We start from the raw sequence: 25,651 nt of genomic DNA on the forward strand, positions 1-25,651 counted from the left end.
CAGCAGAAATGTTCTTCCTCTTCTCAACCCTAGAGAGGCCTCTCCTTCTCTTGTCCCCAGCACTCCAGAACAGAGCCAGGCTGTGCTGGCAAATGGCTCACGAGGGTTTAAAATGTCCATCCCAATGTCCTGCTTGGACAGAGAGCAGTCAGAGATTGAGCAGAAAATGCTGTCAAAGGTTTGAACAGGTTAAAACCCTGTGAGCCCCACAGGAGAGCATTCAGCCCATGAGAACAGATCAAACCCAGGAGCCCCAACCACACCAGAGCTTCCCACCTGCATCCTACTGTCACAGACACATTTTATGAAAAATCCTTTTGCTAGGATTTTCCTCCTGAGAAGCTGAGAGGCCTCAGAAATGAAATGTAAACAATGATTACCTGCTGCTGTGGAATGGAACAGGTGCATCTGTGATTGGGCTCATGTGGTTGTTTCTAATTAATGGCCAATCACAGCCCAGCTGTCTCAGACTCTGGTCAGTCACAAGATTTTATTATCATTCCTTTCTATTCCTTGCTAGCCTTCTGATGAATCCTTTCTTCTATTCTTTTAGTACAGTTTTAATATATCATTTTCTTTTAATATATATGATAAAATAATAAATCAGCCTCCTGAAACATGGAGTCAAGATTCTCATCTCTTCCCTCGTCCTGGCACCCCTGCAAACACCACCACATGCTACCCCCAGCCTCAGTGAAAACATCAGCTCCTGAAAGAGCTCCACTGGAAAGGGGAATGGAATCTTTGAGTCCCTCCTGTGCCTGTCCCCCCTCCTGCAAGAGGATCCCACTCACCCACAAGGGGGTTTGCTCACACAGGTGATGGCAGTGCCAGTTCTCTGGCCAACATCCTTCCCACCACTGATTTCAGCAGGATCTCCATGCAGCCAAAGCTCAGACCTTCCTTCCCAAAGAATTTCACATTATTTTTATACCTTCTGCAGCTCCAGGAGCTGAAAGCTGCCTCCTTAACCCACGGACCAAAGGCTCTTCCACTCCTGTCTCCTGCTCTTTTTGGGAAGCTCAAATAACCCTAAACCCCACCAGCAAGGGGGTGTTTCAGAGATGTCCCCCTCTCCTGAGGAGCAAGGGCAGAGCATCCCAGGCCCCAGCACCTTCCCAAGGCTCCCAGCTGGTGCCATGGTGAAGGAGAACATCCAGCTGCACCAGGAGACTCCCAGCCCCACACTGCCCCCCAGGCAGCTCAGACATTCCCCTGAACTCCTGAAATATTTCACCCCCAACCCTGCAGACCCTCAGCAGGCCCTGGGGCACGTCCCCTGCCCGTGGAGCTGCACCAAGAGCCAAGCCCAGCCCCTGTGCCACCAGCCCGTGTCCAGCAGCCACCACAGAAAGACACAGGGGATGGATGTGACAGCTTCTGGCAAGGGTGAGAAGCTTCCTGCCCCCCCAGCTGAGCAGGTGTCCCCCAAGAAAGGCAGAGCAGAGCAGGGCAGGAGCAGCTGTTAGTACCTCTGTGCAGGAAAGAGGCCGTTCTCTGGATAATCCCTGATGAGGAACAAAAGGATGGGAGACAAGGCATGAGGCAGGGAGGGGGTGGACTGGGGTCCAGCAGTGCTCACAGCACCTCCAGGGTAGTGCTGGGAGCTCTGGGCATCTGACCCACCCAGGGTCAGGGGATATGGGATGGGGGCCATGGGGCTGGGAGCCCCACAGAGCCCCAGGGATATGGGATGGGGGCCATGGGGCTGGGAGCCCCACAGAGCCCCAGGGATATGGGATGGGGGCCATGGGGTGGGACCTTGCCCCACAGCAGGAGAGCTGGCCTGTGGGTGGGAGCAGGAGTTGGTGTAAGCAGCAGCAGAGAGGAAAGGAGTCCTTACCAGACCTCTTCTTCCCAATGGGCTCCCTGAAAGAGAGAAGGAAGAGTGTCAGCAGAGTGAGGGGACAGTTGGGGGCTGGCTGAGTGACAAACCCACCCAGGAGGGCACACAGCGCTGGCCTGGTGGGGCCACTGACCCTCCTCACCCAGCCACTGTCTCCATGGGCATCACCCACCTGCAAACAGCCCCTGCCCCGCTCCTTTCACTTCATAATTCAATGTTTTGTCCTTCCCAGGCTGAGCTTGACTGCTGGCCTGGCCTTGCAACTTCCACCGAGGCACTTGGTACCCCCTTGGGCACTCATCCATGCAAGTGTCAATAGAATGAAATAAAATGCAGCCAAGATGGAGTGGAAACAAAGAGGACATTGCTACAGAAACTGGAGCCTGTTGAGTTCAGAGACCTGAGCACCACGTCCCAGGTGCAGAGCCCAACAGGGGAATCTGGGACAGAGCATCCCAAAGATTTCCCAACAGAGGCAGCACTGCAGAGCTAAATCAGAGTTAATTAATAATCCCCATTAAATCTGCCCCAGTTCAGAGGTTCCACAGGGAACAGGGAAGGGAGGCAAAGCAAGGCCAGATGAGCAGGCTGGAGACCAGCAGGTGGTGATGGGAATAACTGGAGTTTCTGCCCTGCCTTCTGCTAAACCCATCACTGTAACTCATCCCCTGCTTCCCTTCCCTGGCTGCTCTCTCTGAGTGAGGGGGCAAGGGAGGAGCTGCAATTCCACTCTGCTGCTGGGATGTTCCTGGCAGGGACACAAAGAGCTGCAGGTCTGAAGAGCAGCAGCCCTGGCCCAAGCACCTCAGAGGGGACAGGAGCTCAGACAAGACAGGAAACAGCAATAAACTCCTGGCAGCATCTCCTCCTCCTCCTCCTCCTCCTCAGATCCCCGTGGAGCAGAGCAGGGCAGAGCAGAGCTCACATGCAAAGAGCTCCCTGGAAACTGATGGCTCCAGCAGGAGGGGAGGAAAAACCCCTCTGCCTTCCACTGTAAATCCCATTCAGCCCCAGCCCCCAGCAGCCATGGCACAGTTACAAAGCACCAATGCCCAGCTGGGACAGGGGGACACAAACCAGCGCCACAGAGGTGGAAAAAGCCAGGAATGCTTCTCCAGCTGCTTCCCAGAATGCTGAAGGCAAAGGCTGCTGTGTGACTGGAGCCTCACTTAAAGCTCTGAGCCAACACCACAGCCTCAGTGGGCTCAGCTCAGTGTCCTTCAAGAACCTCACAATCCCCTGAAAGGAAACTCTGACACATGGAGAACTCAGCACACTCAATAACCCACATGCCACGATTTTTTTAGGAAAAGAGAGTCAAGTTTCTCAAGCATCTTCTCTAGGCAGCATCCCTGAGGATCCAGGGGTGGGAAGGAGTGAGATGGGGAGCACAGAGGTTGAGCAAAGTGAGCAGACTTTAAAAATAAATTAAAAGCAAATACAAAGAGGCTGCTTTTCAACAACCTGTAAGACAACTGTTAAACTACTCAGTGCAGGATGCTGGGGACACTGAAATTCTTCATGGACTTACAGGGTCGTAATTCAGGCAAGAAATGTTAATTAAGAGTCATTAATTCTAAAGCCAGGTCTAAAGAAGAGCTGTTACAGGCTGGCTTGAGTTTATAAACTCTTTCCTAAGGCACATTTGGTGGCTGCTGGGCCAGGCAGGTCCCAGAGCTGCAGGGAGGTGGCCCTGAGGTTGTCACACAGAAAAAGCCACCTTGCAGTGGGACTCACAGGAGAAAAGTGCCCCCAAATGTGGCTTTGGGGACCTCAGCACTGGCCCTGCCGGTGCAATAGGTGAAGGACTGGAGCACCAAGAGAAGGAAAACAACTGCAGCTGCTGCAAACCCACACAGGAGCCACATCAAACAGGACGGATCTGAGGTCAGCATTCCAAGAAAACATCTCCCTCACATAAAAAACAACCTCTCTTGTAAAAAAAAAAATCCTGCTGTAACACAGTAATGGCACCAAAATAGCTGTCAGGAGGGGCTTCATCTCCTGAGCATTCAGCCAGCTTGGAGATGTTTGCAAGATTTATGGAGGCAAGGAGCAGGGGACAAGAGAGCCCTTGTTTGGGAGAAGTGATGTTTAGCAAATGCTCCAGCAGCCCTGAAAGGAGCCCCTGTGCCCACACTCCAGGGCCACTGCAGAGCTGGCCAAGCTGAGCCCTCGGGCTCAGGACCTGCCCTGGGAGCTCAGAAAAGCCAGAGCCTGTGCAGGGAGCTGGCACACTGCAGGGCTCTGCAGAAATTGGTGTTTGCTGCTGTCAGCCAGCTCCCAGCAGAAAGGGAACGAGGAGGCTGTTGTGGAGCTGGGATCCAGCCTGAGCTCCTGCTGAATGTGCACGTGGGGATCGGCAGAAATGCAGAGCAAACAACTCTGTGCACAAGCTGTGATCTGTCTGCAGAGCAGGACACCACCCCAAAGCCACAAGCCAGCAAGAATCCTTATCCAGAGCAACATCCACCACCTCATGGGTCTCTGCTCCACCAGCAGAAGCTCCTGGAGTGGCTTCCTGCAGCCCCTGCATCCCAGAGCAGGGACCGAGTTCAGAGCAACAACTTTTTAAGTGTTTTATGCATGAGGGCCTGCTCAGCTCCCCAAAAAACCCAGAGAAAGATGCTTTTAATAAAGAGGTTTCTCATGGCCAGGGGTGGGAACAGCACCACGACAGCCCCAACCCCAGCACACCCCACTTGTAACTGTGGGCAGTGAATAAATAACTGCTTGGTAATACTAGTAACTAGTTAGTCATTAATGTTAATAATTTATTAATTACTATTAGGGCCTTGCTTCTCTACAGAGTTAACCACTTGTAACTGTGGGCAGTGAATAAGTAACTGCTTGGTAATACTAATAACTAGTTAGTCATTAATGTTAATAATTTATTAATAACCATTAGGGCCTTGCTTCTCTACAGAGTTAACCACTTGTAACTATGGGCAGTGAATAAATAACTGCTTGGTAATACTAGTAACTAGTTAGTCATTAATGTTAATAATTTATTAATTACTATTAGGGCCTTGCTTCTCTACAGAGTTAACCTGGGCTCCCTGATAGCTGAAAGTGAGCTGAGGAGGGAGCAGCTGAATGCCTTGACTCAGCAGTGGCTCCATGCCCAGCCCCTCAGACCTCCCCAGCCTTATTCCAGCACCTCTGCTGTGGTTAAAAGCTGCAAAGGGCAGGGGGGAGCTGAGGGGGCACACAGCACCCTCCCACCTCAGCATCCTGTGCTGCTCAGACCTGCTGAGAGACGTGGGGAGCAGGAATTTGATGACTTCTGTTCTTTGAAGCTGCAGGGCATCCATCCAACACCGAGGAGAAAAATCCCACATCCCCCGGATTGCTAAGTTTCCAGAGGTTTCTTTTTCCATAAGCATTTCTCTTCTCCTCCTTCCCTCACCGCTCTTCACAAATTCCTCTGGATTCAGCCTCATTCTGCCCCACGCTGGGCAGCCCTGTGAGCTGGAAGCACTGGGGTAATCCCAGTCAGGGATCCACATCACAAAAGCCACCAGTTTTCACTGCCAGTAGAAGCCCTGCCACCTCCCCCTGCTCTCCTGTTTGATGTTGTCTCTCCAGGACAGGAAAATTTGGGGCAAAGAGGGGATGGAGGGAGGGCTTCACCTCCCTCTTCCCCCCACCAAATGCTGAGGTTCCTGTCTCACTCCCCTCCTGGCTGTGACATCCTGCCCAGCTGGGAGCAGTGGTGAAAGGAGGAGGAATAAAGTCAGAGTTTGAGCCTTTTCCTCTCCTTGGAGAGCAGGGGGAGGTCGGGAAGGGCTGAGCACCACTCGTGTTGTGCAGCACAGGAGCTGCTGAAGGGAGCAGGAAAAGCAGGAGAGCCCTGGCTCAGCCCAGAGGGAGCTCCAGCTCTGGGGAAAACAGCACTACAGGGGCCTGGAGAGAAAGGCTTGGGCTGTCCAACCTCCTCTTTCCATTCCCAAACACTGCCAGAACCAAGGACTGAGTTCACCCTTTGCAGTTAAACCAGAGCTCCATAAACTGCAGTTAAATAAGAATTCCACGAACTGCAGTTAAATCAGAATTCCATGACTTACAGTTAAACCAGAGCTCCAAGAACTGCAGTTAAACCAGAGCTCCATGAACCTCAGTTAAATCAGAATTCCACAAACTGCAGTTGAAACCAGAATTCCAAGGACTGCAGTTAAACCAGGGTTCCATGAACTGCAGTTAAACCAGGATTCCATGAACTGCAGTTAAACCAAAGCTCCACAAACTGCAATTAAATCAGAGCTCCACAAACTACAGTTAAATCAGAATTCCATGACTTACAGTTAAACTAGAGCTCCAAGAACTGCAGTTAAACCAGAGCTCCATGAACCTCAGTTAAATCAGAATTCCATGACTTGCAGTTAAACCAGAGCTCCAAGAGCTGCAGTTAAATCAGAATTTCACAAACTGCAGTTGAGACCAAAATTCCAAGGACTGACTGCAGTTGAACCAGAATTCCAAGGACTGCACTTAAATCATAATTCCAAGGGCTGCAGTTCAAGCAGAGCTCCAAGGGCTGCAGCCAGCTGTGGCCCTGGCAGGGTCTGACATCCTGGGGTGCAGTGAGTTGGGTGAAGCCTCACCTGCACCCGGACAGAACAAGCACAGGGTGGATCCAACACCACTCACAGGCACGTGCCCTCCACTGCCAGCAGCTGCCACCCTCGTGGGCAGGGGTGAGCAGAGGTGTCAGCCAGGGATGCCCAGGGAAGGGCCAGGGAGCAGGAGGGCTCCATGAGAGTGGCTGACCACTCCTTTTCCCCTCCCTCATCCCCACCTTTCAGCCACCCAGCAGAAAAATATTTTCCTTTTATTTTTTCCTTTTTTTTTTTTTTTCTCCTTTCCCCCACTCTGTTTGTGGCCTGGCTCCCTTTCAGATTCCCAGAGCAGAATGTTTCTGTGCTGGATGAGGGATGACATCCGGGCCAGCCTCAGACACGCTGTCACGTCTGATCCAGCCCCGCCGTCTATCACAGCTCCCATCTCCTTAGTGCTGAGCTGGCAGCACTCCAGGCCTTGGGAATGGGCTCCCAGTGCCTCCAGAGGACAGAGTCAAGGACTTGGATTAATTAGCATTTTGAATTGTAGCTAATAAATACCCCTCTGGCATTCGGAATGGGATGGGGACACAACGGGGATGTCCTTGAGATGCTGCAGGGTTTGGCTGATGGAGGCCAAGGGACAAGGGGCACCCACTGGGTCCCTCTGTGTGCTGCAAGCTTGGATCTCCTCCTGGAGAGGGAGAGAAAGGGAAGGAGTACATTCCCCATGGAGAGAGGGAGAAAGGGAGGCAGCACATTCCCCATGGAGAGCAGGAGAAGGGAAGGAGCACATTCCCCATGGAGAGAGGGAGAAGGGAAGGAGCACAACCACCACTGGATTCAGCATCACCTGCTTGCCCTGCAGTGGCCAAAACTCACAAACTCACAGAATTCTGCACCCAGGACGCTGTGGATTGTCCCACCATAAAAACATGTTTGGGATTTCTGGGCTCCAGGCAGTGCCTTGTGTCTCAGACCCAAAGCAGGGAGGTGGCAGGGGACTGGCACTGATGGCTGCAAGGACAGAGGGCTGGGAGCACAAGCAGCTCCCAGGGCTGCCCCAAAGGAGTCTCCCCACACCTGAATGCTCTGGCCACAGTGCCCACCCTGCCTCATTTCTGGCTCAGCCTAAAAAACAAAATAAAGGTGAGGAGAGAGGGTACAAGGCTAAAGCTGCCCTTCCATCCCCTGTGGCTGAAAATCCCTCACTGCAGGTGGGTCCGAGACCTGACTCCTACTGCAGAGCAGCTCCTCCTCCTCATGCAGGGCTCAAAGATCCCTGCACAGACATCCCAAAACAGCCCCACACTCTGATACCCCCCCTCTGATGTCCTTGCAAGCTCATCTTGTCCTGGTGTCCCTTGCTTGTCCTTGTCCATCCATCCAGGGCTGGATGACCCTCCCTGAGGGCTGGATGACGCTCTCTGAGGGGTGGATGACCACTGGAGCAGCAGGTTAAGTGGTGAGCAATGGCTGGGCAGGACAGATGAGAGCATCAGAGACAGCAAGCAATTAGTTAATGGGCTCTGGGGCTCTCAGACCAATCTCATCAGTGACAACGAGCTGCAGGAGAAATGATGACAGGCCAAGCCAATAGAAACAGGAGCCAAAGGAGGAAAGCAGGCATGGGGGAAGGGGGAATTAAGAGGGAATGAAAATAATCAAAAACCCAGGGAGAAGATGTAGAACACACAAGCACTATACTGAGCCGGAGACCTGACAGGCTCAGCTGCTGCTCAGGGGAGAAAAACCAAATCCCTTTATCTACCTCCACACCCTTCCAATAGAGAATGGTGTCAAATCAATTTATTGCTTTCCCCTCACAGTCAATCAGGCTCCTGCAGTGCTCAGGAGCCCTGTCACAGGCAGCAGGGGAAGGGAGAGCAGCAGAGCAGCACATGGAGGAGGCTGCTCAGATTCCTGCTGCTCGTGATCAGCAGGGGATGGGTGGCTCCTGGCCAGAGCAGCTCACAGTCACAAGACTCAGAACCACACTGAGTTGTGTAAGGTTCCCTGCAAACCTTGCTGGGTGTGCATGGAGAGGCTCTGGAGTGTTGTAATGGATGAGGCTCATGGATATGGGGAGGGAAAGTGCCCTTCCAACGAGGCAGAGGTTGGTGCAAGTGTGTGAAGTGAGGCTCTCCAGGCTGATCATGCTCCTGAGAGTGCTATTTGCAAGGAGAAAGAGGCTCAGGAAGAGACCAACACTTCATGGGGTACAGAGAAGTGTTTCCACTTTCACACTGGGGAAAAGTGTCCACACTGAGCTGCAGAGCCTCTGCACCAAAGTCTCCAAATCCCAGACCTGTGACTCGCAAGGGAATTGCTCATGAGCACCAGAGTGCTGGGCATCAGCAAGCCCAAGGCAGTCTGTGTCCCATCACATCCCAGTCTGTGTCCCATCACATCCCAGTCTGTGTCCCATCACATCCCAGTTTGTGTCTCACCACATCCCAGTTTGTGTCCCATCACATCCCAGTCTGTATCTCACCATCATCCCAGTTTGTGTCCCCACCATCCCAGTTCCTGTCTCACCATCCCAGTTTGTATTTCACCACCATCCCAGTTTGTATCTCACCATCCCAGTTTGTATCTCACCATCCCAGTTTGTCTCTCACCATCCCAGTCTGTCTCTCACCACCATCCCAGTTTGTCTCTCACCACCATCCCAGTTTGTGTCCCCACCATCCCAGTTTGTCTCTCACCATCCCAGTTTGTGTCCCCACCATCCCAGTTTGTCTCTCACCATCCCAGTTTGTGTCCCCACCATCCCAGTTTGTATCTCACCACCATCCCAGTCTGTCTCCCACCATCCCAGTTTGTCTCCCACCATCCCAGTTTGTCTCTCCCCCTCCCAGTTTGCCCCCCAGCAGTGGCACACCCACCCACTCACTCTTTGGGGGGGCTCAGGTCGTCGGGCCGTGTCTCGAAGAACTGCAGCACCTCCTCACACTGGGAGATGTAGGGGGGCAGCTGGATCAGAGCCTGAGGAGCAAACACACACACACACACACACACAGTGCTGCTGGCAGCATCCAAACTGTGCCAGGAGCCCAGCGAGGACTCCTGGGACACCAGTGGCACCCAAGGGGTTCCCAGCAGAGCCAGAGAGCCCCTGTCCCACCCAGCACCCCCCCTGCTGCAGTTCAACTAAAGGAGAATAAGCAGAGACTGCCCCAGGCAGCTCCACCTTTGGGGCAGGTGCTGTGCCAGAGGCTGGGAGCCCCAGGGTGCCCATGCAGCCTCCCAGCTCCATTTCCCAGCCTGGAGCAGCCATCCTTGGGAAAGGCTGGGCACTTTACACGTGGCAGGCTCCCACTGCCACCCCAGCACAGCCTAAAAATGCTCCTTTGGGCAATGGCAGCTTGGGAAGGGGCAGGGGGAGAAGCAAGGGAGGCAAAAGCACAGACACCAGGGCTGGGAGGCTGCTGTGGAATGGCAGGAGATGTAAAATTCCCTCTGCTTCTTTCCCTTCAAGGAATCTCTTGCAAAAAATCTTCAACAGTGGGACCTGCAGGGTGAGAGTGCCTGGCTGGGAGGGCAGTGGAAAAAAGGAGTGTTTAAAATCAGGGAGCAGAGCTGTAGCCTGAGCTGGAGCAGATTTATAACCAGATTTCTGTGCAATTCCCCCTCCCCTGTGTTTGCTGTCCCAGCAGTCCCGTGACAGCAGCGTGGGCAAAGCAAACCTCCCCTCATTTCTCTCCTGGAGACAAAACCACAGCAGCAGAGCCTCAGGGTGACCACAGAGATCAGATGTGGCTCCTCAGTGCCCCAAGTGCTGGCCCCAAAGCCCTTCCAGGCACTGAGCAGCAGTGCCTCAGTGCCAGCACAGCAGCCTTCAGCCCACTAATCATGGGCCAGACTGAACAGCACCATGTGAGACACAGCACAGAGAAAACCACTCCCTCCATGGCTTCTGGGCCCAGGGAAGGGCTATTCAAATATCAGGTTTTGCATGGATGCCATTCCCATGTGGTACCACTCCCCAGCTCCAGCATCCCATGACCTAAGTGACTTCCTCTTGCCAAAATTCCTGGGATTTTGTGGCCTGGAGAAGGCTCTGTGCCCTCTGAAAGGAGGGGATGATCCCAGAGAACACCCTGGGCTGGAAGGAGGAGACACAAGGCCCACAGCTCATTTCCCAGCACGTTTGGAAGGAAGCCCACCTGGAGCTGGCTGTGCTGAGCCAAGCAGGCCACAGAAACAGAGGCACAGCAGCCTGAGGTCTGTCTGTCCCGCCTCTGGCCCTGCCTGAGGTCTGTCTGTCCCACCTCTGGCCCTGCCTGATGTCCGTCTGTCCCGCCTCTGGCCCTGCCTGATGTCCGTCTGTCCCGCCTCTGGCCCTGCCTGATGTCCGTCTGTCCCGCCTCTGGCCCTGCCTGACGTCTGTCTGTCCCGCCTCTGGCCCTGCCACCCAAAGCAGGACACAGCTCTGGTGCTGGAGCCACAGCAAAGTCACCTTTCCCATCCTTCCTGCAGGCCTGAGGGGAAAGGACCGAAGGCAGAGGATCCTTGTTGGATTAGAATCATTCTGCAGGCAGTGAGAATGGATTTTGTTGTCTTTCTCAGGGCAGCAGCATTCTCAGTGGGCCACCCAGTCTCTTTGGGGTAGAGCATCACCACTCCTCCATCAATCCCCCCTGACACTTTCCCCAAATCCCTTAGACAGGAGGAAGGCAGATCCCACACCACGGGAAAGGCCAAAGGGAATAAACTGGAGCAATGAGAAGGCATTTCAGGCCTCTGCTCCCTCTCCTTGCCAATCCCATGGTTGTCCCAAGTCTCATTTAGCAACTCATTGCTCTTACCAGTTTGCTCTGATTCCTTTGCTGCTTCTCCTGCACTTTATCTTAAATTGCCACGTTTTTCATTCAACAGGAGCTGGAACAGAGCCCTGTGAAAGCAGTGGCTCCCCCCCTGCTCCTCTTCCCTGCTTCCACCCCATATCTCACCCATCCTCTCTGCAGGGCTCTCCCAGAGAACAAAAACACCCAACTTCCCCCAGAGGAGACTGCAATAAAGAAAATCCTCCTCACAGAGATTCCTCCTGCTCATCCCTGCTCATTCTCCATCTCTGGCCAGCCCCAGAGCCAGCTCAGCCCAGTTGCTTTCCGGGCAAGCAGCAGCAGCAGCTCTGGGGCCTCGTGGGTGATGCATTAACGGGAGGAGGAGAGCACAGCTCCCTAAGTGGGTCATAGAACATCAGCCATTACCTTCCTCTTGTTAAGGAAAAAGGGTTCATTATATTTTATGCCACTAATGGCATTGCTCTGAAAGAGGCAGCTGCAGCGTTTCATCACTGAGGGACGTTTTCTTCCCCAAAATGGGATTTATGGCCGTGTCTGTCTGTGCAGGGACACAGCTCAGTGGCCAAGCACCATCAGCTCCCCCAGGACAGCTCAGGGCACACCTTGCACCACACCTGCAGCGCTCATCTGCTCTCCTGGCCTGCAGTGATTCTCATCTGCAGCCCCTCTGCAGAGCTGTCTGCATTTCCCAGCCCATCTCCATCCCTGGAGTTGTGATTCCTCCCTGCCAGGGGCTTGGCTGAGCCCTAAACCCCACAGCCTCCCCCACCACACACAGGCACTGCCACACCTCCCTCACCTAAGGGATGGCATGGGCATTTCACCATTTCCCCATCTTCTCCCATGGGTTTTACAGTCTTTGCATAAATTTCCAACAACATTCAGACTGGATTTTGGAGGTACCAGTCCTACCATGGCTGCTGCAAGCACCAGAGCATGTTTTTGACATGCTGAGATGTGACACACACTGGATTTGTGTGAAAATAGTTCATTGTGGACTTCAGAATTTTGTTTCCCCTGCCAAAAAAAAAAAAAAAAATCTGCCCTAAAATCATAATTTCCCTTACACTTCAGCCCAGTTTTATATCCTTCAAGGGTATGGAGCAAATTGTCTCATCCTCCTCTGTGTTCCAATAATTTTCTGAGGTACAACTCATCTTACCCTGGTTTTGTAACCAGTAACTGGAGTCTGCATCCCAGTTTGGAGCCACCCCACCATCCTACAGCCTCAAGTAGGATCAAGTAGCCTCCTCCCATCAAACAGGAGGCTTTTTCCCAAGAGATGGGAAAGGAAAGGCTCCCTGAGGAGCTTCAAACCGAGTCCTGCATGGAACCATCTCACTGCAGACCTGTGGTGATGGGCACAGCCAGGCCCTTCCCAGCCCTTCCAGAGCTGGCTCTGCTTGGCAGCTGGAGAAGGGCCAGGGGGGAGGCAGAGCCCAGCAGCAGGGAGCAAACTGCAGAGGGCTGGGCACCTCTGCCCTGCAAGGCCAGGCCTCCAAGCCCCCTGCACGGATCCACAGAGAGAAAAGCCAAACCATGGGTGGGTTTAAATCAAAAAGGGACTGAGAGCAGGGGCTAAGCCACACTCCTGTGCTCTTGATGCCTTCAGTTTGAGCTTTCCTATTTCCCAGCCTCTGCACTGCATTGGTACAGAACTCTGCACTCCATATCAGGTGTCAGCAGGTTCTCCTCACAGCTCAGTCCCACAGAACAATCCTTTTCCAGCCCCAGAACCAAGGACACCGCTGCAGCTTCAGCCCAAAAGTGCAAACAACAGGGAATGGAGGGGAGCAACCTGGGAGGGTGGGACTGCATCACCTGGAGCTGGAATTGGACAATGAAGCCAGCATGGAAATGGACCCAAACTTATCAAAGTGTGAGAACTCGTGGCCAGGATCCATCTGGGGTGGAGCCACGGCCAGGCTCTGGCACTGCCCAAGGTGGATCCTGTGAAGGGCTTTTAATAAAAACCAATTTATTGCTGTAACTCTGCCCAGCCTCTGCTCCAGGCAGCCTCTGAAGGCATCAGGGCAGCACTGCCACACCAGGAGATGCTGTCAGTCCATCAGGATGGAGCTGGGCCAAACTGGGATTGTCCTTGGTGGGTGCCCAAGGACAGGGAGGAGTTGGGGGTGCTCAGCCTGGAGAAAAGGAGACTCAGGGCTGCCCTCATCACTCTCACAGCTCCTGAAAGGTGCCTGTGCTCAGCTGGGGCTGGGCTCTGTCTCCTGACAGAACCAGAGGACGCAGCCTCAAACTGCACCAAGGGAAATACAGGTTGGATATCAGGAAAAAGTTTTTTCCAGCAGGGGTGATAAAGTTCTGGAATGGCTGCCCAGGGATGTGGTGGAGTCCCCATCCCTGGGTGTGTTTAACAAAGCCTGGATGTGGCACTGGGTGCCAGGGTTCAGTTGAGGGGTTGGGGCTGAGGTGGACTCGATGAGCTTGAAGGTCTCTTCCAACCCAGTGATTCTGTGAATTCTGTGTGTGATCCTGTGTGATTCTGTGTGTGATTGTGTGTGTGATTGTGTGTGCGATCCTGTGATCCCGTGTAATCCCGTGTGATCCTGTGTGTGATCCTGTGTAATCCTGTGTGATCCTGTGTGTGATCCTGTGTGTGATCCTGTGTGATCCTGTGACCTGGAGCCCCCTTACCTTGCAGTACTCATCGATGGGGATCAGCCGTTTCACCGCCACGTCGCGGATGTGGCTCCGGCGGAACAGAATCTTCCCTGAAACGTGAGAGGAGACAAGGGAGACAGGGCAGCTCAGCTCAGCACTCTTTGGGATCACTCTGTCAGGACCTTTTCCCTGCACCCCCTCTTGCTCCCCAAGAGCACCATACCCAAAAAAAGCCCATTTCCTCCTATGGATTAAACAGCTCACCAGAATCGGGCACAGTCCAAGTGGCAAGGACAGCCAGGGGAGAGAAGAGCAAACAGCTCCCAGCAAACTGCATCCCCCTGGTCTCTCACCAGTGCTGAGGAGCAGCCCCCACCAAAGCACACCCCTCTGTTTGCTGGTGTGCAAGTCTGGGCTGGACAGAATCCCTGGCAAAGGCTGCAGGACATCCCTGTCCCATTGTCCAGCGTGTCCAGGTCCAGTGTGGGCAGCAGCCAAGCCCAGAGGGTTTTTCCCTGTGCAGCTCCTGGATGCCACAGTGTCTGCAGCTCTGAGTCAGACCTATAGAATTTTCCTTCCTGTCTGGGGTTTATTTTTGTTCTCCATTAATGGGATCCTCTTGCCACTCCGTTTCCTCCCCTCTGGTTATGGTACAGGCCTCTTTCCTTTGAAGCCTAATGAGTCCTAAATGCTTCAAGCTGCTCTCTCAGAGAACAGCTTCCCTGGTTTAAGGAGACAAAAGCCATTAGCAGACAGTGAAACAGATCCCTGATCAAAAGGGTTGGTGCTGGCAGCATTTCAGAGCACTTCCCAAAGCTCTAGGAACTGGCACTGCTCTGCAACACCATCACCTGCAAAACCCAGCTTTGTGGCAATGAAGTTCCCTCAAGTTCCTCCCGGCAGCTCCAATACCACAGGAAAGTCTTTTTTGTGCCTGCTTGGGTTTCCAATCCCATCCCTGAAGCCAAGGAGAGCAACAACCCCTTCATTTATCAAAGGGGTCACCACGGGGCAAGCCAGAAGCCAAACTCCCCTCACTCCACCCTTGCAAACCGCATGAGAGCAGGGAAAAAGCCCTTGGGGAGTCCCACCATGGCTTTGTCCCTTTCCCCTGGAATTACTGAAGCCAGGGGCTGGATGCTACCGAGAGCAGGACGCAGGAAAACGGTCACATGGTTCTGGCAATTTGAACTGCAGGGCTGAGTCATTGATCAGAATTTGAACTCCAGGGCTGGGTGATCTATCCCAGTTTGCAATGCAGGGCTGGGTCACCCCCTGTGCCTCTCCCTGACTTGGCCAGGAGCTGCATCACGGGTGACTCGTGCAAGCAGCCAAGGCATTTTTGAAGCAGAGATGAACCAAAGCCAAGCCAACTTCAGCCTGCAAAGAGCACGAGCAAGAACCTTCTGGAGGAGCCAGATCTCCTGCCAGGCTCAGTTAATGCTTTGGAACAGGACTGAACCCACTCAGAGGCAGCTCCATCCTTGCCCTGCAGGGGAAGGGAGGGGGTCAGGCAGCTCAGCCCAGGATTGCTCCTCATTTCTGGGCCCTTGGCAGCAGGGCTGGGACGCTGCTGGTGGGAAATGCTCTGCCCTGCAGTGCATTCCCTCTAAAGCATGCCAAGAAGAGCCAAATCTGGCAGCCTTTGTGACAGAGTGAGAACAAAATCCCCCTCTATTCAATCTTCTTCTATTTTGAGGGTGAACAGCCTGGGAACAGGGGATTTCTCTGGGAAGACTGGGACCAGCACCCAGGCTGGAGCTCCATTCCTTGCCCTGAGCAATTATTTTCCATCTGACAAGAGAATGATCGAGTTTTGCCTTTGCATCAGCAATCCCAGTGTGTTTGCTGCTGAGGATTCTGTCTGAATGATGATTGCTAGAAAGATGAATGGATCCCACCAGTTCTGCTGGCAGGGGTAAGGAATGGCTGTTCTGGTTCTGGGTCTGCCAAAGTGAAATCACTGCTGGGTGGGTAGGTTACAAATGGCTGAAATAATAAGCTCTGGGTGTGGGAATACTGAAATGTTTAACAAACATATGCTAGTGAGTAATAATAAAAAGAATACAGTTTGGGGGGAACAAATTCATCACAAGTGATCTTAAATTAGCCCAGGCATGGAGCATGTGAACCAGCAGGAAATCCAGCTCCTCTCTCCATTTGCTCTAGATCTGGTATTTTTCAACAAGGAAGTTTATTTTCTAACAAAAAGCTGACTTTAATCAAAAAGCCTAATTAACATAACTGCAGCCCCTTCAGTGCTGCCAAATCTAGCAATAGAAACCCTTGAGCTGACAGGCAGGAGAGAGCAGGAAACCCCTTCCCTCCTGGAAGGGAGAGGTGGGCAACCTGCAGCATTTCCCTGGGCAGGTTTTCCTTGGCCCAGACCTAAATCTGGGAATTTAGGGTGGAATTTCAGCAGAAATTCCAGTGGGAATTTCTGTCCAGTGGGGCTTTTCCCATGGCCCAAGGCAACAAAGCACAAGGGGAGCACAACAGGAGACCGAGGGGTGCAGAGAGCACCTGCATCCCTCTGCAGCTCCAGGGATGGCTCCCACCTCCTCATGCCCAGAACTCTCTCCCTGGTGCTTTTCTGGCTGCTTCCAGAGCCTGTAAGGATCCTCAGCCAGGTCCTGGCAGTGCCCAAGGCCAGGCTGGACAGGGCTTGGAGCCCCCTGGGACAGTGGAGGTGCCCTGCCCATGGCAGGGGTGGGTGAGGTGACCTTTAAGGTCCCTTCCAACCCAAACCATCCCAAGGCTCCACGGTTCCAAACCCATTTTTGCTCCTGCCCCGGGATGAGGAACACAGCAAGGACAAGTGAAGGGGGCAGCTCTGATTTTCCATCAGCTGCAGAGGCCAGTGCTGCTGCAGGCTCCACTTGCCCAGCTTCCCTCTCTCCTCACGATGCCAGGACTCAGAAATAATTAGATTTTCTTATTTACATAGATAATGTCATGCATGAGCAATGAGCAGCGAGGCTCCATCCTTGCTGGCACCAGGAATTCCCTCCAGCAGGAAGTGTGCTGAAACTCACTGTAAAAATACCCTGTAAAATGCACTGTCCTCCACAGAAACAAACAAAGCTGAGAGAGGACTGAACGTTTCTCACCCAGGAATGTGTCAAACAAGTTGATTTTGGAAAAAGACAGCTGAGATAAGGCTCCAACACACAATGGCTGTGCAAGCATCCACACTGCAGAATGGGCTGCCTGCTTTTTCTGGACTTTAAAAACCTGTTAATCCTTCCAAAGGGAAAAAAAGCTCCACTGAAGGGATTCTGTCTGGCCATGAAAATTCCTCTGGTGCCAGAAAGGATCTGTTCCCCAGGAGTGGAAGAACCCAACTCCTCTGCGGGTAAATCAAGGCTGATTTGCTTTTTCTGATTGACCCAGAGCAAAAATTGCTGGAGCAGCCCCAAAATAGGCAGGCTGGAAAAAAATGCAGCCAGGTCCCCATTGCCTCAGGCTTCACTGGGACTGAGCAGTGTCAGAAACCCTGGGGACAAGGCTGAGGAGGAATTTGGGTCTCCAGCAGTGAGAGCCAGAGCAGGCAGGACACAGGAGGGGTTAATCTCTCCAAACAAACAAAACCAGGGACCAGGGCTCTGCAAATGGTTCCCTCCTGGGGGAGTTCACCAGGCAGAGCTGGAGCTGTACTGGGAGCAAGGAGATGGGAAAAAAAAAACCCCAAAAACAAAAAACAAAACAAAACAAAACAAAACAAAAACAAAACAAAAAAAAACACCAAAAAAAACCCACAAAAAACCCAAAAAAACCCCAAAACAAACCAAAAAAACCCAAACCGAACCAAACCAAACCAAAAAAACAAAACAAAAAAAACCCAAAAAAAACCCCAAAACAAACCAAAAAAAACCAAACCGAACCAAACCAAAAAAACAAACAAAAAAAAACCCCAAAAAAACCTCCAAAACCCCCAAAACAAACAAACAAACAAACAAACAAACAAAAAACCAAAAAAAAAACCCCAAAAAACCCAAAAAAAACCTGAAAAAAACCAACCAAACAAACAAAAAAATCCCCAAAAAATTAAAAAACCAGGCAGAAGGACCTTAAGTAGCAAAATAGTGGAGCCAAAGGCTGGATGTGCAGCAGGCTGAGAACCCCAAGCATCCCCAGGGCAGCCCAGCTGTGAGCCAGGCAGGGGCTCCAGGAGTGGAAAAGCAGCTGAGCCTCCTGCCCTACCCTGAAGGAGTCCCCCCCTCCCCATGGAAAGAATTCACTCCTCTGCACCTTCAAATCACATCCAGACCTTCCCCAGCACGGGTTCCAAGCTCACTTCAGAGAAAAGGCAGCCCTGAATGTAGACATAATGAATCCCAGCCCCTGGAGCAGCCAGCCGTGGCTGGGATGGGGGATCAGGCAGGAGTCCTGCACTGTGCATCTGCTCTGTGCCGGGGCTCAGCCTGCCCTCCCAGCCTGCTGCAGCACAGATCCCCTCTCATCAGAGCACAAAATAACAACAAGGACCCTTGGGCCATCTCCAGCTCACAGGAAGATGCAACAGCACTGAGCAAAGTCAGGTACCAGAGCTGGAAAATGGATCAGTTTTTCCAGAAAGGCTTGTTAGCTAAAGGAGTAAGAAGAAGCTGAGAAGCAAGAAGAGGCTGACAACTTTTTAAAGTTGTAACTAAAGAGACTGAAAGAAGTGAAGAATTGAAGAAAGATAAGAGAACTTTGCAGCTGAACGAAGCATTTTTAAAAAGTTATTTGAAGTCATTGTAACTTTTCACCAATAGTGTTATATTGACTTATTGCAGCTAATAGTTAAAGTAGAAGAAGCAAAACCAATTTAAAAGTGTATAAAAAGTCAGCCATGTTCAATAATAAAGAGTTGCCATCTCAGACTGCTTGTGGTCTCTGCTTTGTGTCGTGACCGCCTCGACAGCGACAAATTTTCTTTCTCCCATTGCCTTCACAGAGGTTTTGCGGGGATCTAAAGCACCCTCACAGTTACCCTGGGAGTTATGCTGGCCCCAAAGCTCAGAGCTCAAACCCTGGCCCCAAAGCTCAAACTCAACCCTGGCCCCAAAGCTCAAACTCAACCCTGGCCCCAAAGCTCAAACCAGGCCCCAAAGCTCAAACTCAACCCTGGCCCCAAAGCTCAGAGCTCAAACCAGGCCCCAAAGCTCAAACTCAACCCTGGCCCCAAAGCTCAGAGCTCAAACCATGGCCCCAAAGCTCAGAGCTCAAACCATGGCCCCAAAGCTCAACCCTGACCCCAAAGCTCAAGCCTGGCCCCAAAGCTCAAACTCAACCCTGGCCCCAAAGCTCAAGCCTGACCCCAAAGCTCAAACTCAACCCTGACCCCAAAGCTCAAGCCTGGCCCCAAAGCTGAAGCAGGCTGCTGGGCTGGGAAGGGAGCAGAAAGCAGGGCTAATTCTGCTTTTAAAAACAACCCCCCCAAACCCCCTTTGTCCTGCTCCCTTCACTCAGGGCTTCACTGCTAAATCTTCCTGAAAAGCAATTTTACAGCCAGAGTGAGCTCAGCCTCAGGCAAACCCTGCTTGCTGGGGCTCACGTTTCCAGGCAGGCAGGAGAACTGGCCAGGAGCTGCTCCAGGCCCCTGGGGCTGCAGGGAGCTTGGAAAGCTCCACGTTCCTCAGCAAAGCTGTTTCCTGAAGGATCTGGCACAGCCCTCCCCAGCTGAGCTCATTTGTTTGCTCTGCTCCTCTCCTTTCTTTCTTTCCTGGGGTCCCCATCTGCCCTGTGCCAGGGTGGGACCCTGGGGTGATGTCCCAGCAAGGCACCAGCAGGGCTCTGTCCCTCTGTCCCTCTGTCCCTCTGCAGCTGCCCAGAGCCCTGGCAGGGCACAGCTGGTGCCAGCCATGGGCTGGGTGCTGCCACAGCTGCTCCAGCACCACAGGAAAGCTCTGCCAGGGGCTCAAGGCCAGCTAAGAGAGCTCAAAAAGCACTTCAAATTCCCCTCAAAGCTTTTCAGGCACACAGCAGGAGCACTGCCAGGAAAATTCAAACACCACCAGGCTCTGCTGTGGGATAGAGGTGGTGCCAACACCCAAAAAGGGACAAGCCCTGGCCCCAAAGCTCAAACCCTGGCCCCAAAGCTCAGAGCTCAAACCCTGACCCCAAAGCTCAAACCCTGGCCCCAAAGCTCAGAGCTCAAACCCTGGCCCCAAAGCTCAGAGCTCAAACCCTGGCCCCAAAGCTCAAGCCCTGGCCCCAAAGCTCAGAGCTCAAACCCTGGCCCCAAAGCTCAGAGCTCAAACCCTGACCTCAAAGCTCAAGCTCTGGTCCCAGATCTCAAGCCTGGCCCCAAAGCTCAAACCCTGGTCCCAAAGCTCAGAGCTCAAGCCCGTCCCCAAAGCTCAAGTGCAGCTGCTCTGCTTTGGAGGACCCAGCTCAGTGGCCCCACAAGAGCTCAGTGGGCTGAAGGAACTTTGCACTTACAAAATCCCCTCCTGACAGCATCCAAGACCTGCTCAGAGAGGCCAGAGCCTCCAGAAATTTCCCATAAAAAGTCAAATCCTCAAGGCAGGCCCTCACAAAATGAGGCAATACAAAGCCAGCAGAGTTGCTGTGGGCTGGGTGTTGGGATGTGGGGCAATCCTGGAGCTCCTTCCCATTCCAGGAACCCAGCCTGACACACAAACCCCGTGGCACCTCCTCAGGTGGTGGTGCTGACCCCAGTTTGGGACACTTTGGGGTTTGCTGAGGGAGCCAGAGCTGCAGGAGGAAGATTTAGCAGTGAAGTCCTGAGAAGGGAGCAGGACAAAGGGGGTTTGGGGAGGCTGTTTTTAAAAGCAGAATTTTGGAGAGCTGCAGTGGCCACAGGGCTGGTGCTGCTCTGCAAGGGCTTCCCAGCAAGCAGAGGGCTTGCAGGAAACCACAGCAGCCAAAGCTCCCCTGCTAATGAAATTCAGATGCTCCAAATGGGACTGGGAACAAACTGCAGCATTCCCAGAAGCTGAACACAATCTAAACCCAGCAAATCTAGGGAGATAGAACCATGTTTGTGCAGGAAACCAGTCCCAGGCTCACCTGGATGGCACCCTGGGCTGAGAGACACAAAGCTGGGGGTCAGCTGGGACAAAACTATAGCCATGATATTTTCTGAAAAATCCCTTCCTGAGGATTTTTTCTCCTGAGAAGCTGAGAGGCCTCAGAGGAAAAGAAAAACAATAATTACCTGCTGCTGTGGAATGCATCTTTGATTGGTCTCATGTGGTTGTTTCTAATTAATGGCCAATCACAGCCCAGCTGTCTCGGACTCTCTGGTCAGTCACAAGATTTTATTATCATTCCTTTCTATTCCTTGCTAGCCTTCTGATGAAATCCTTTCTTCTATTCTTTTAGTATAGTTTTAATTTAATATATATAATAATAAATAATAATATGTATAATATATAATATATACAGTTATAATATAATATATATAATATATACTAAATAATAATATATAAAATATATTATATATATTATATATGAACATATATAATATATAGTAAATATATAAGAAATAATAATATATGAAATTTATAATATGTATAATATATATAGTTTTAATATAATATATACTAAAATATATACTAAATAATAATACATAATAAATATTTAATATATAAAATAGATTATATTTATGTAATATATATATTAAATATATATAATAAACAATAATATATACAATAAAATCAGCCTTCTGAAACATGGAGTCCAGATTCTCATCTCTTCCCTCATCCTGGGACCCCTGTGAACACCACCACAGTCACCCCAAACTGGGAAAAGATTCCAGAAAGGAATCAGGCTCCAGGACAGCCAGCAAATATTGAAAGAGCCTTTCCTGCCCTCAGAAGCAGAGCCTGCCCACCCTGTCCCTGGGGAGCTGTGGCTCTGCCTGTCCCAGGGCAAAGGCACCACAATCCCAGCTCCAACACCACCTTGCCCCAAGCACAGGGCTCTGCAGCTGGCCCAGCCTCTCTTTTCCAGCAATTTCCACCCCCTTTTTTCCCACAGTGGAAATCCCAGTGACATGTTTCGGAGCAAAGGGAAACTATTCCAACACCAGGGAGAAACAAACACTGGTGAGTGAGAGCAGCAGAGCTCTGACCAGGCTTCCCTCCCAAAAATAGCAGAGTTTTGGTGGGAATTTTCTGCAGAGCACAAATCCAGTTTTTCCAAGTGATGGCCTTTGCCAGTTTGGCTTCCATCTCTCCCTGCTGGCAGGAGCCCTTGTACAGCAAGAGCTTTTCTGCTGTTTCACCAGGTGAGCTTTGCTGCTCTAACCCCAGGTGAGCTTTTCTGCTGAGCTTTGCTTTTGCTGATGTTACAAAGCCAGGACAAGCCAGAATCACAAACCCAGAGCAGATTCTCTTGCTCAGAAAGGGGTGGAAATTAAATTATTTTCTATTTTTTTTTTCCACAGCATTCAGAGCAAAGCAAAGCCCACAAAGGCCTTTATGTTTCTAGAAGAGCCAGGAGGCAGAGCACAGCACAAAGGGCTGCACTAAACAGACCTGACAGCCACTGGAAGTGATTATGGTGCTGTGACATTCCTAAATATCCTCATTAGCTGCTCAAGGGTGGGGGTAAAGACAACTCTGTGGTCACAGAGACTCCCCACAGGCTGTTTCTTTGCCCAAGCCATATTAAGGCTCTTTTTTCCCCCCACAGCAGCAGCCACACCACAAAGTGCCCCAGATTATCACATGTGCTGATAAAACCACTGGTGCTGGACATGGCACAGAGCTCCTGGCTTTGAGCAGGGCAGGAAACCCATTCAAAGGCTGAATTCCATTGCTCTTTCCTCCTCTCTGGTGTCCCCTGGAGCTGCACAGGACAGGGAAAGCAGCGTGGGAGCAGCTCTGGGGAGCCTCACAGCACCCTCAGCCCTGGGCCTGTGGGGCTCTTGGGGCTTCCACTCAACAGCTCTGGAGGTTCAGAGAAATCCTTGGGATTCCACTCAACAGCTCTGGAGGTTCAGAGAAATCCTTGGGATTCCACTCAACAATTCTGGAGGTTCAGAGAAATCCTTGGGGCTCCACTCAACAATTCTGGAGGTTCAGAGAAATCCTTGGGCTTCCACTCAACAACTCTGGAGGTTCAGAGAAATGCTTGGGGCTTCATCTCAGCAATTCTGGAGGTTCAGAGAAATCCTTGGAGCTTCCACTCAACAATTCTGGAGGTTCAGAGAAATCCTTGGGCTTCACCTCAACAATTCTGGAGGTTCAGTGTGACCGTGCTCACAGGGGTCCCAGGATGAGGGAAGAGATGAGGATCTGACTCCATGTTTCAGAAGGCTGATTTATTATTTTATGATATATATTGTATTAAAACTATACTAAAAGAATAGAAGCAAGGATTTCATCAGAAGGCTGGCTAAGAATAGGAAAAGAAAGAATGAAAAACAAAGGCTTTTGTCTCAGAGAGTCTGAGCCAGCTGGGCTGTGATTGGCCATTCATTAGAAACAACCACATGAGCCCAATCCCAGATGCACCTGTTGCATTCCACAGCAGCAGGTAATCATTGTTTGCATTTTGTTCCTGAGGCCTCACAGCTTCTCAGGAGGAAAAAATCCTAAGGAAAGGATTTTCCATAGAAGATGTCTCTGACAGTTCAGAGAAATCCTTGGGCTTCCACTCAACAATTCTGGAGGTTCAGAGAAATCCTGGGGGGGGTTTAAGACCCACTGCTGACAAATCAGAGATTTTAAAGGACACACTGCAGGCCAAGAACTCGCTGCTGCTCAGATGGTGCAGCAGAGCAGAGCTGAAATCTGTGTCTGCTCCCACATGTGTGTGTGCTCCCAGTCCCACAGAGCTCCTGCTGTGCCAGAACCAGCCTGGATCCTGCTGGAGCCCCTGTCCTACCTGGCAGAAAGGGGATGATCCTCTGCTTGGGGTCCTTCTGGCCTCCTTCCATGGGGAACTTGTCCAGCATCTGCATCTAGGAGAGGAAATGCAAGAGAGGTGAGGAAGATGAGGGATTCACGGGCAGGACACGAAGCCACTGCCCAGGAGAGAGACAGAACACACCAGGGACTCCAACACTCCCTCCTTTGGGATGAGGAGGAGGAGGAGGGAGGTGCAAACTCTCCTTTGGTTTCCTCAGGGCATGGATCTGAAGTGTCTGCCAGGATTTCTGCAGCTCCCTGGTGCCCAGGTACTGAAATGGGTCTGGCTGAGTCTGCTGGAGCTCTCTGCCTAAAGAATTCACATTTATGGAAGCACTGGAGACAACCTGCCCAGGAAGTGTCCTGAGCACCTGGAAAGTCCAACCAGCAGCCCTGCACAGGCAGCAGTTACCCTTTTTTCCTTGGATCTCTGGGATAAATTTCTTTATGCCAAACCCTGGGATAAATTACTGAGGTTTGGTGCAGAGGGGACAGATGCAAGGAGGTATTTTTTCCCTGCATTTTGAGAAGAAATTAAAAACTCCTCCAAGAATCCCAAAGACAACAGGAAAAGCAGAAAGAGCTCTCAGAGTGAGCTCAGAACCTGGGTGGCACTGGGAGGGGTTTGTAAGGGAAAAAATGTCCCCAGACCTGGCAGCAGCCAGGGACTGTGTGACATTCATTGCAGCAGCCCCAGGGAGGACCTGGCTCCCCAGGCAAGCCAAGAGCTCTGCCCTCAATCCATGAAAATCCCGGCTGCCAGCACAGCCCTGTCCCTCTGTGCAGCACTCCTGCTCTGCTGTGTGCAGGGCAGAGCTCAGGAGAGCCTGTGGCTGGAGAGGGGAGAGGAAAACAAGGCACAAACACTGCACAGCTGGCTGTGGGTAAACCCTGGAGGCACTGGGAGCAACCCTGGAGGCACTGGGAGAAACCCTGGAGGCACTGGGAGCATTCCTGGAGGCACTGGGAGAAACCCTGGAGGCACTGGGAGCAACCCTGGAGGCACTGGGAGCTCTCCTGGAGGCACTGGGAGCAACCCTGGAGGCACTGGGAGCATTTCGGGAGGCACTGGGACCAATCCTGGAGGCACTGGGATCACTCAAGGAGGCACTGGGAGCACTCAAGGAGACACTGGAGCATTCCTGGAGGCACTGGGAGCATTCCTGGAGACACTGGGAGCTCTCCTGGCCCTGCTGCAGCCCCAGCTGAGCATCCCTGGCTGCAGAGCTCCCTGAGCTCCAGGGCAGAGGCTCCAGGCTGTGCTGTCCCAGCAGCTGCACGTGCCTGGGCTGTGCCTCTGGCCAGGTCCCTTCCCAGCCATGTGATCCCTCCAAAGCCATCCAGAACTGCAGCCCAGCCCATCTCCATGTCCCTTTGTGCCCTGCTCAGCATGAGGAGCCTTCTCCTTGCTCCAGCCCAGCCCAGGAGCACCAGTACCACCAGTACCAGTACCTGGGCTGGCACCATGCAGCCTGCAAGGGACAAATTGCTCTTTTCTTTCTTGCTGGAAGGAGGAAAAGAGGCTGGAGCAGCCTCTGGCATGGGCAGGAAGAGGAGAGGGCAGGGGGGATCCCAGCCAGCCTGGCTGCCACATCACCCAGCTCTGGAGGAGGCACAGCCAACACCAGCTCAGCAGCTTTCCTGGGCATGAGCCTGTGGGAAGAACAGCTGGAAACCTCACTCCAAGCAAAACAAGCCCAGAGCTGGCTGTGAGCACAGGAGGCAGCTTGGGATGGCAGATCCAGGAGCACAGAGCCACAGAGAGCCAGCCTGGGCTGAGGGATCCTCCTGAGCTGCACACACACACACACAGAAAACACAGAACAGAGAGGGGGAAAGAGCAGAGCCAGGGGAAAGAGCAGAGGAAAAGAGCAGAGCCAGAGCCAGGGGATGCCAGCAGACACAAGGGAGAGCTGGCAGGGCTCCAGGCTCTGGGGTTCCCTC

The 25,651-nt window shown here is 52.2% G+C and overlaps 1 protein-coding gene across 2 annotated transcripts in view; it reads right to left on the bottom strand.

The window, feature by feature from the left end:
• SH3PXD2B (SH3 and PX domains 2B) overlaps positions 1 to 25,651 on the bottom strand; it is a 70,541-nt gene that overhangs the window by 17,113 nt on the left and 27,777 nt on the right. For both annotated transcript variants that reach the window (XM_071443597.1, XM_071443596.1), the window contains exons 3-6: positions 23,685 to 23,760; positions 13,875 to 13,951; positions 9,302 to 9,393; positions 1,844 to 1,869 (exon numbers count right to left, since the gene is read on the bottom strand). In XM_071443597.1, the coding sequence (XP_071299698.1) occupies positions 1,844 to 1,869; positions 9,302 to 9,393; positions 13,875 to 13,951; positions 23,685 to 23,760 (271 nt within the window). The remainder of the gene's footprint in view (positions 1 to 1,843; positions 1,870 to 9,301; positions 9,394 to 13,874; positions 13,952 to 23,684; positions 23,761 to 25,651) is intronic.

The sequence above is a fragment of the Agelaius tricolor genome, unplaced genomic scaffold, assembly GCF_023055355.1.
Source record: "Agelaius tricolor isolate 1412-34295 unplaced genomic scaffold, bAgeTri1.0.p SCAF_18, whole genome shotgun sequence".
Lineage (NCBI taxonomy): Eukaryota > Metazoa > Chordata > Aves > Passeriformes > Icteridae > Agelaius > Agelaius tricolor.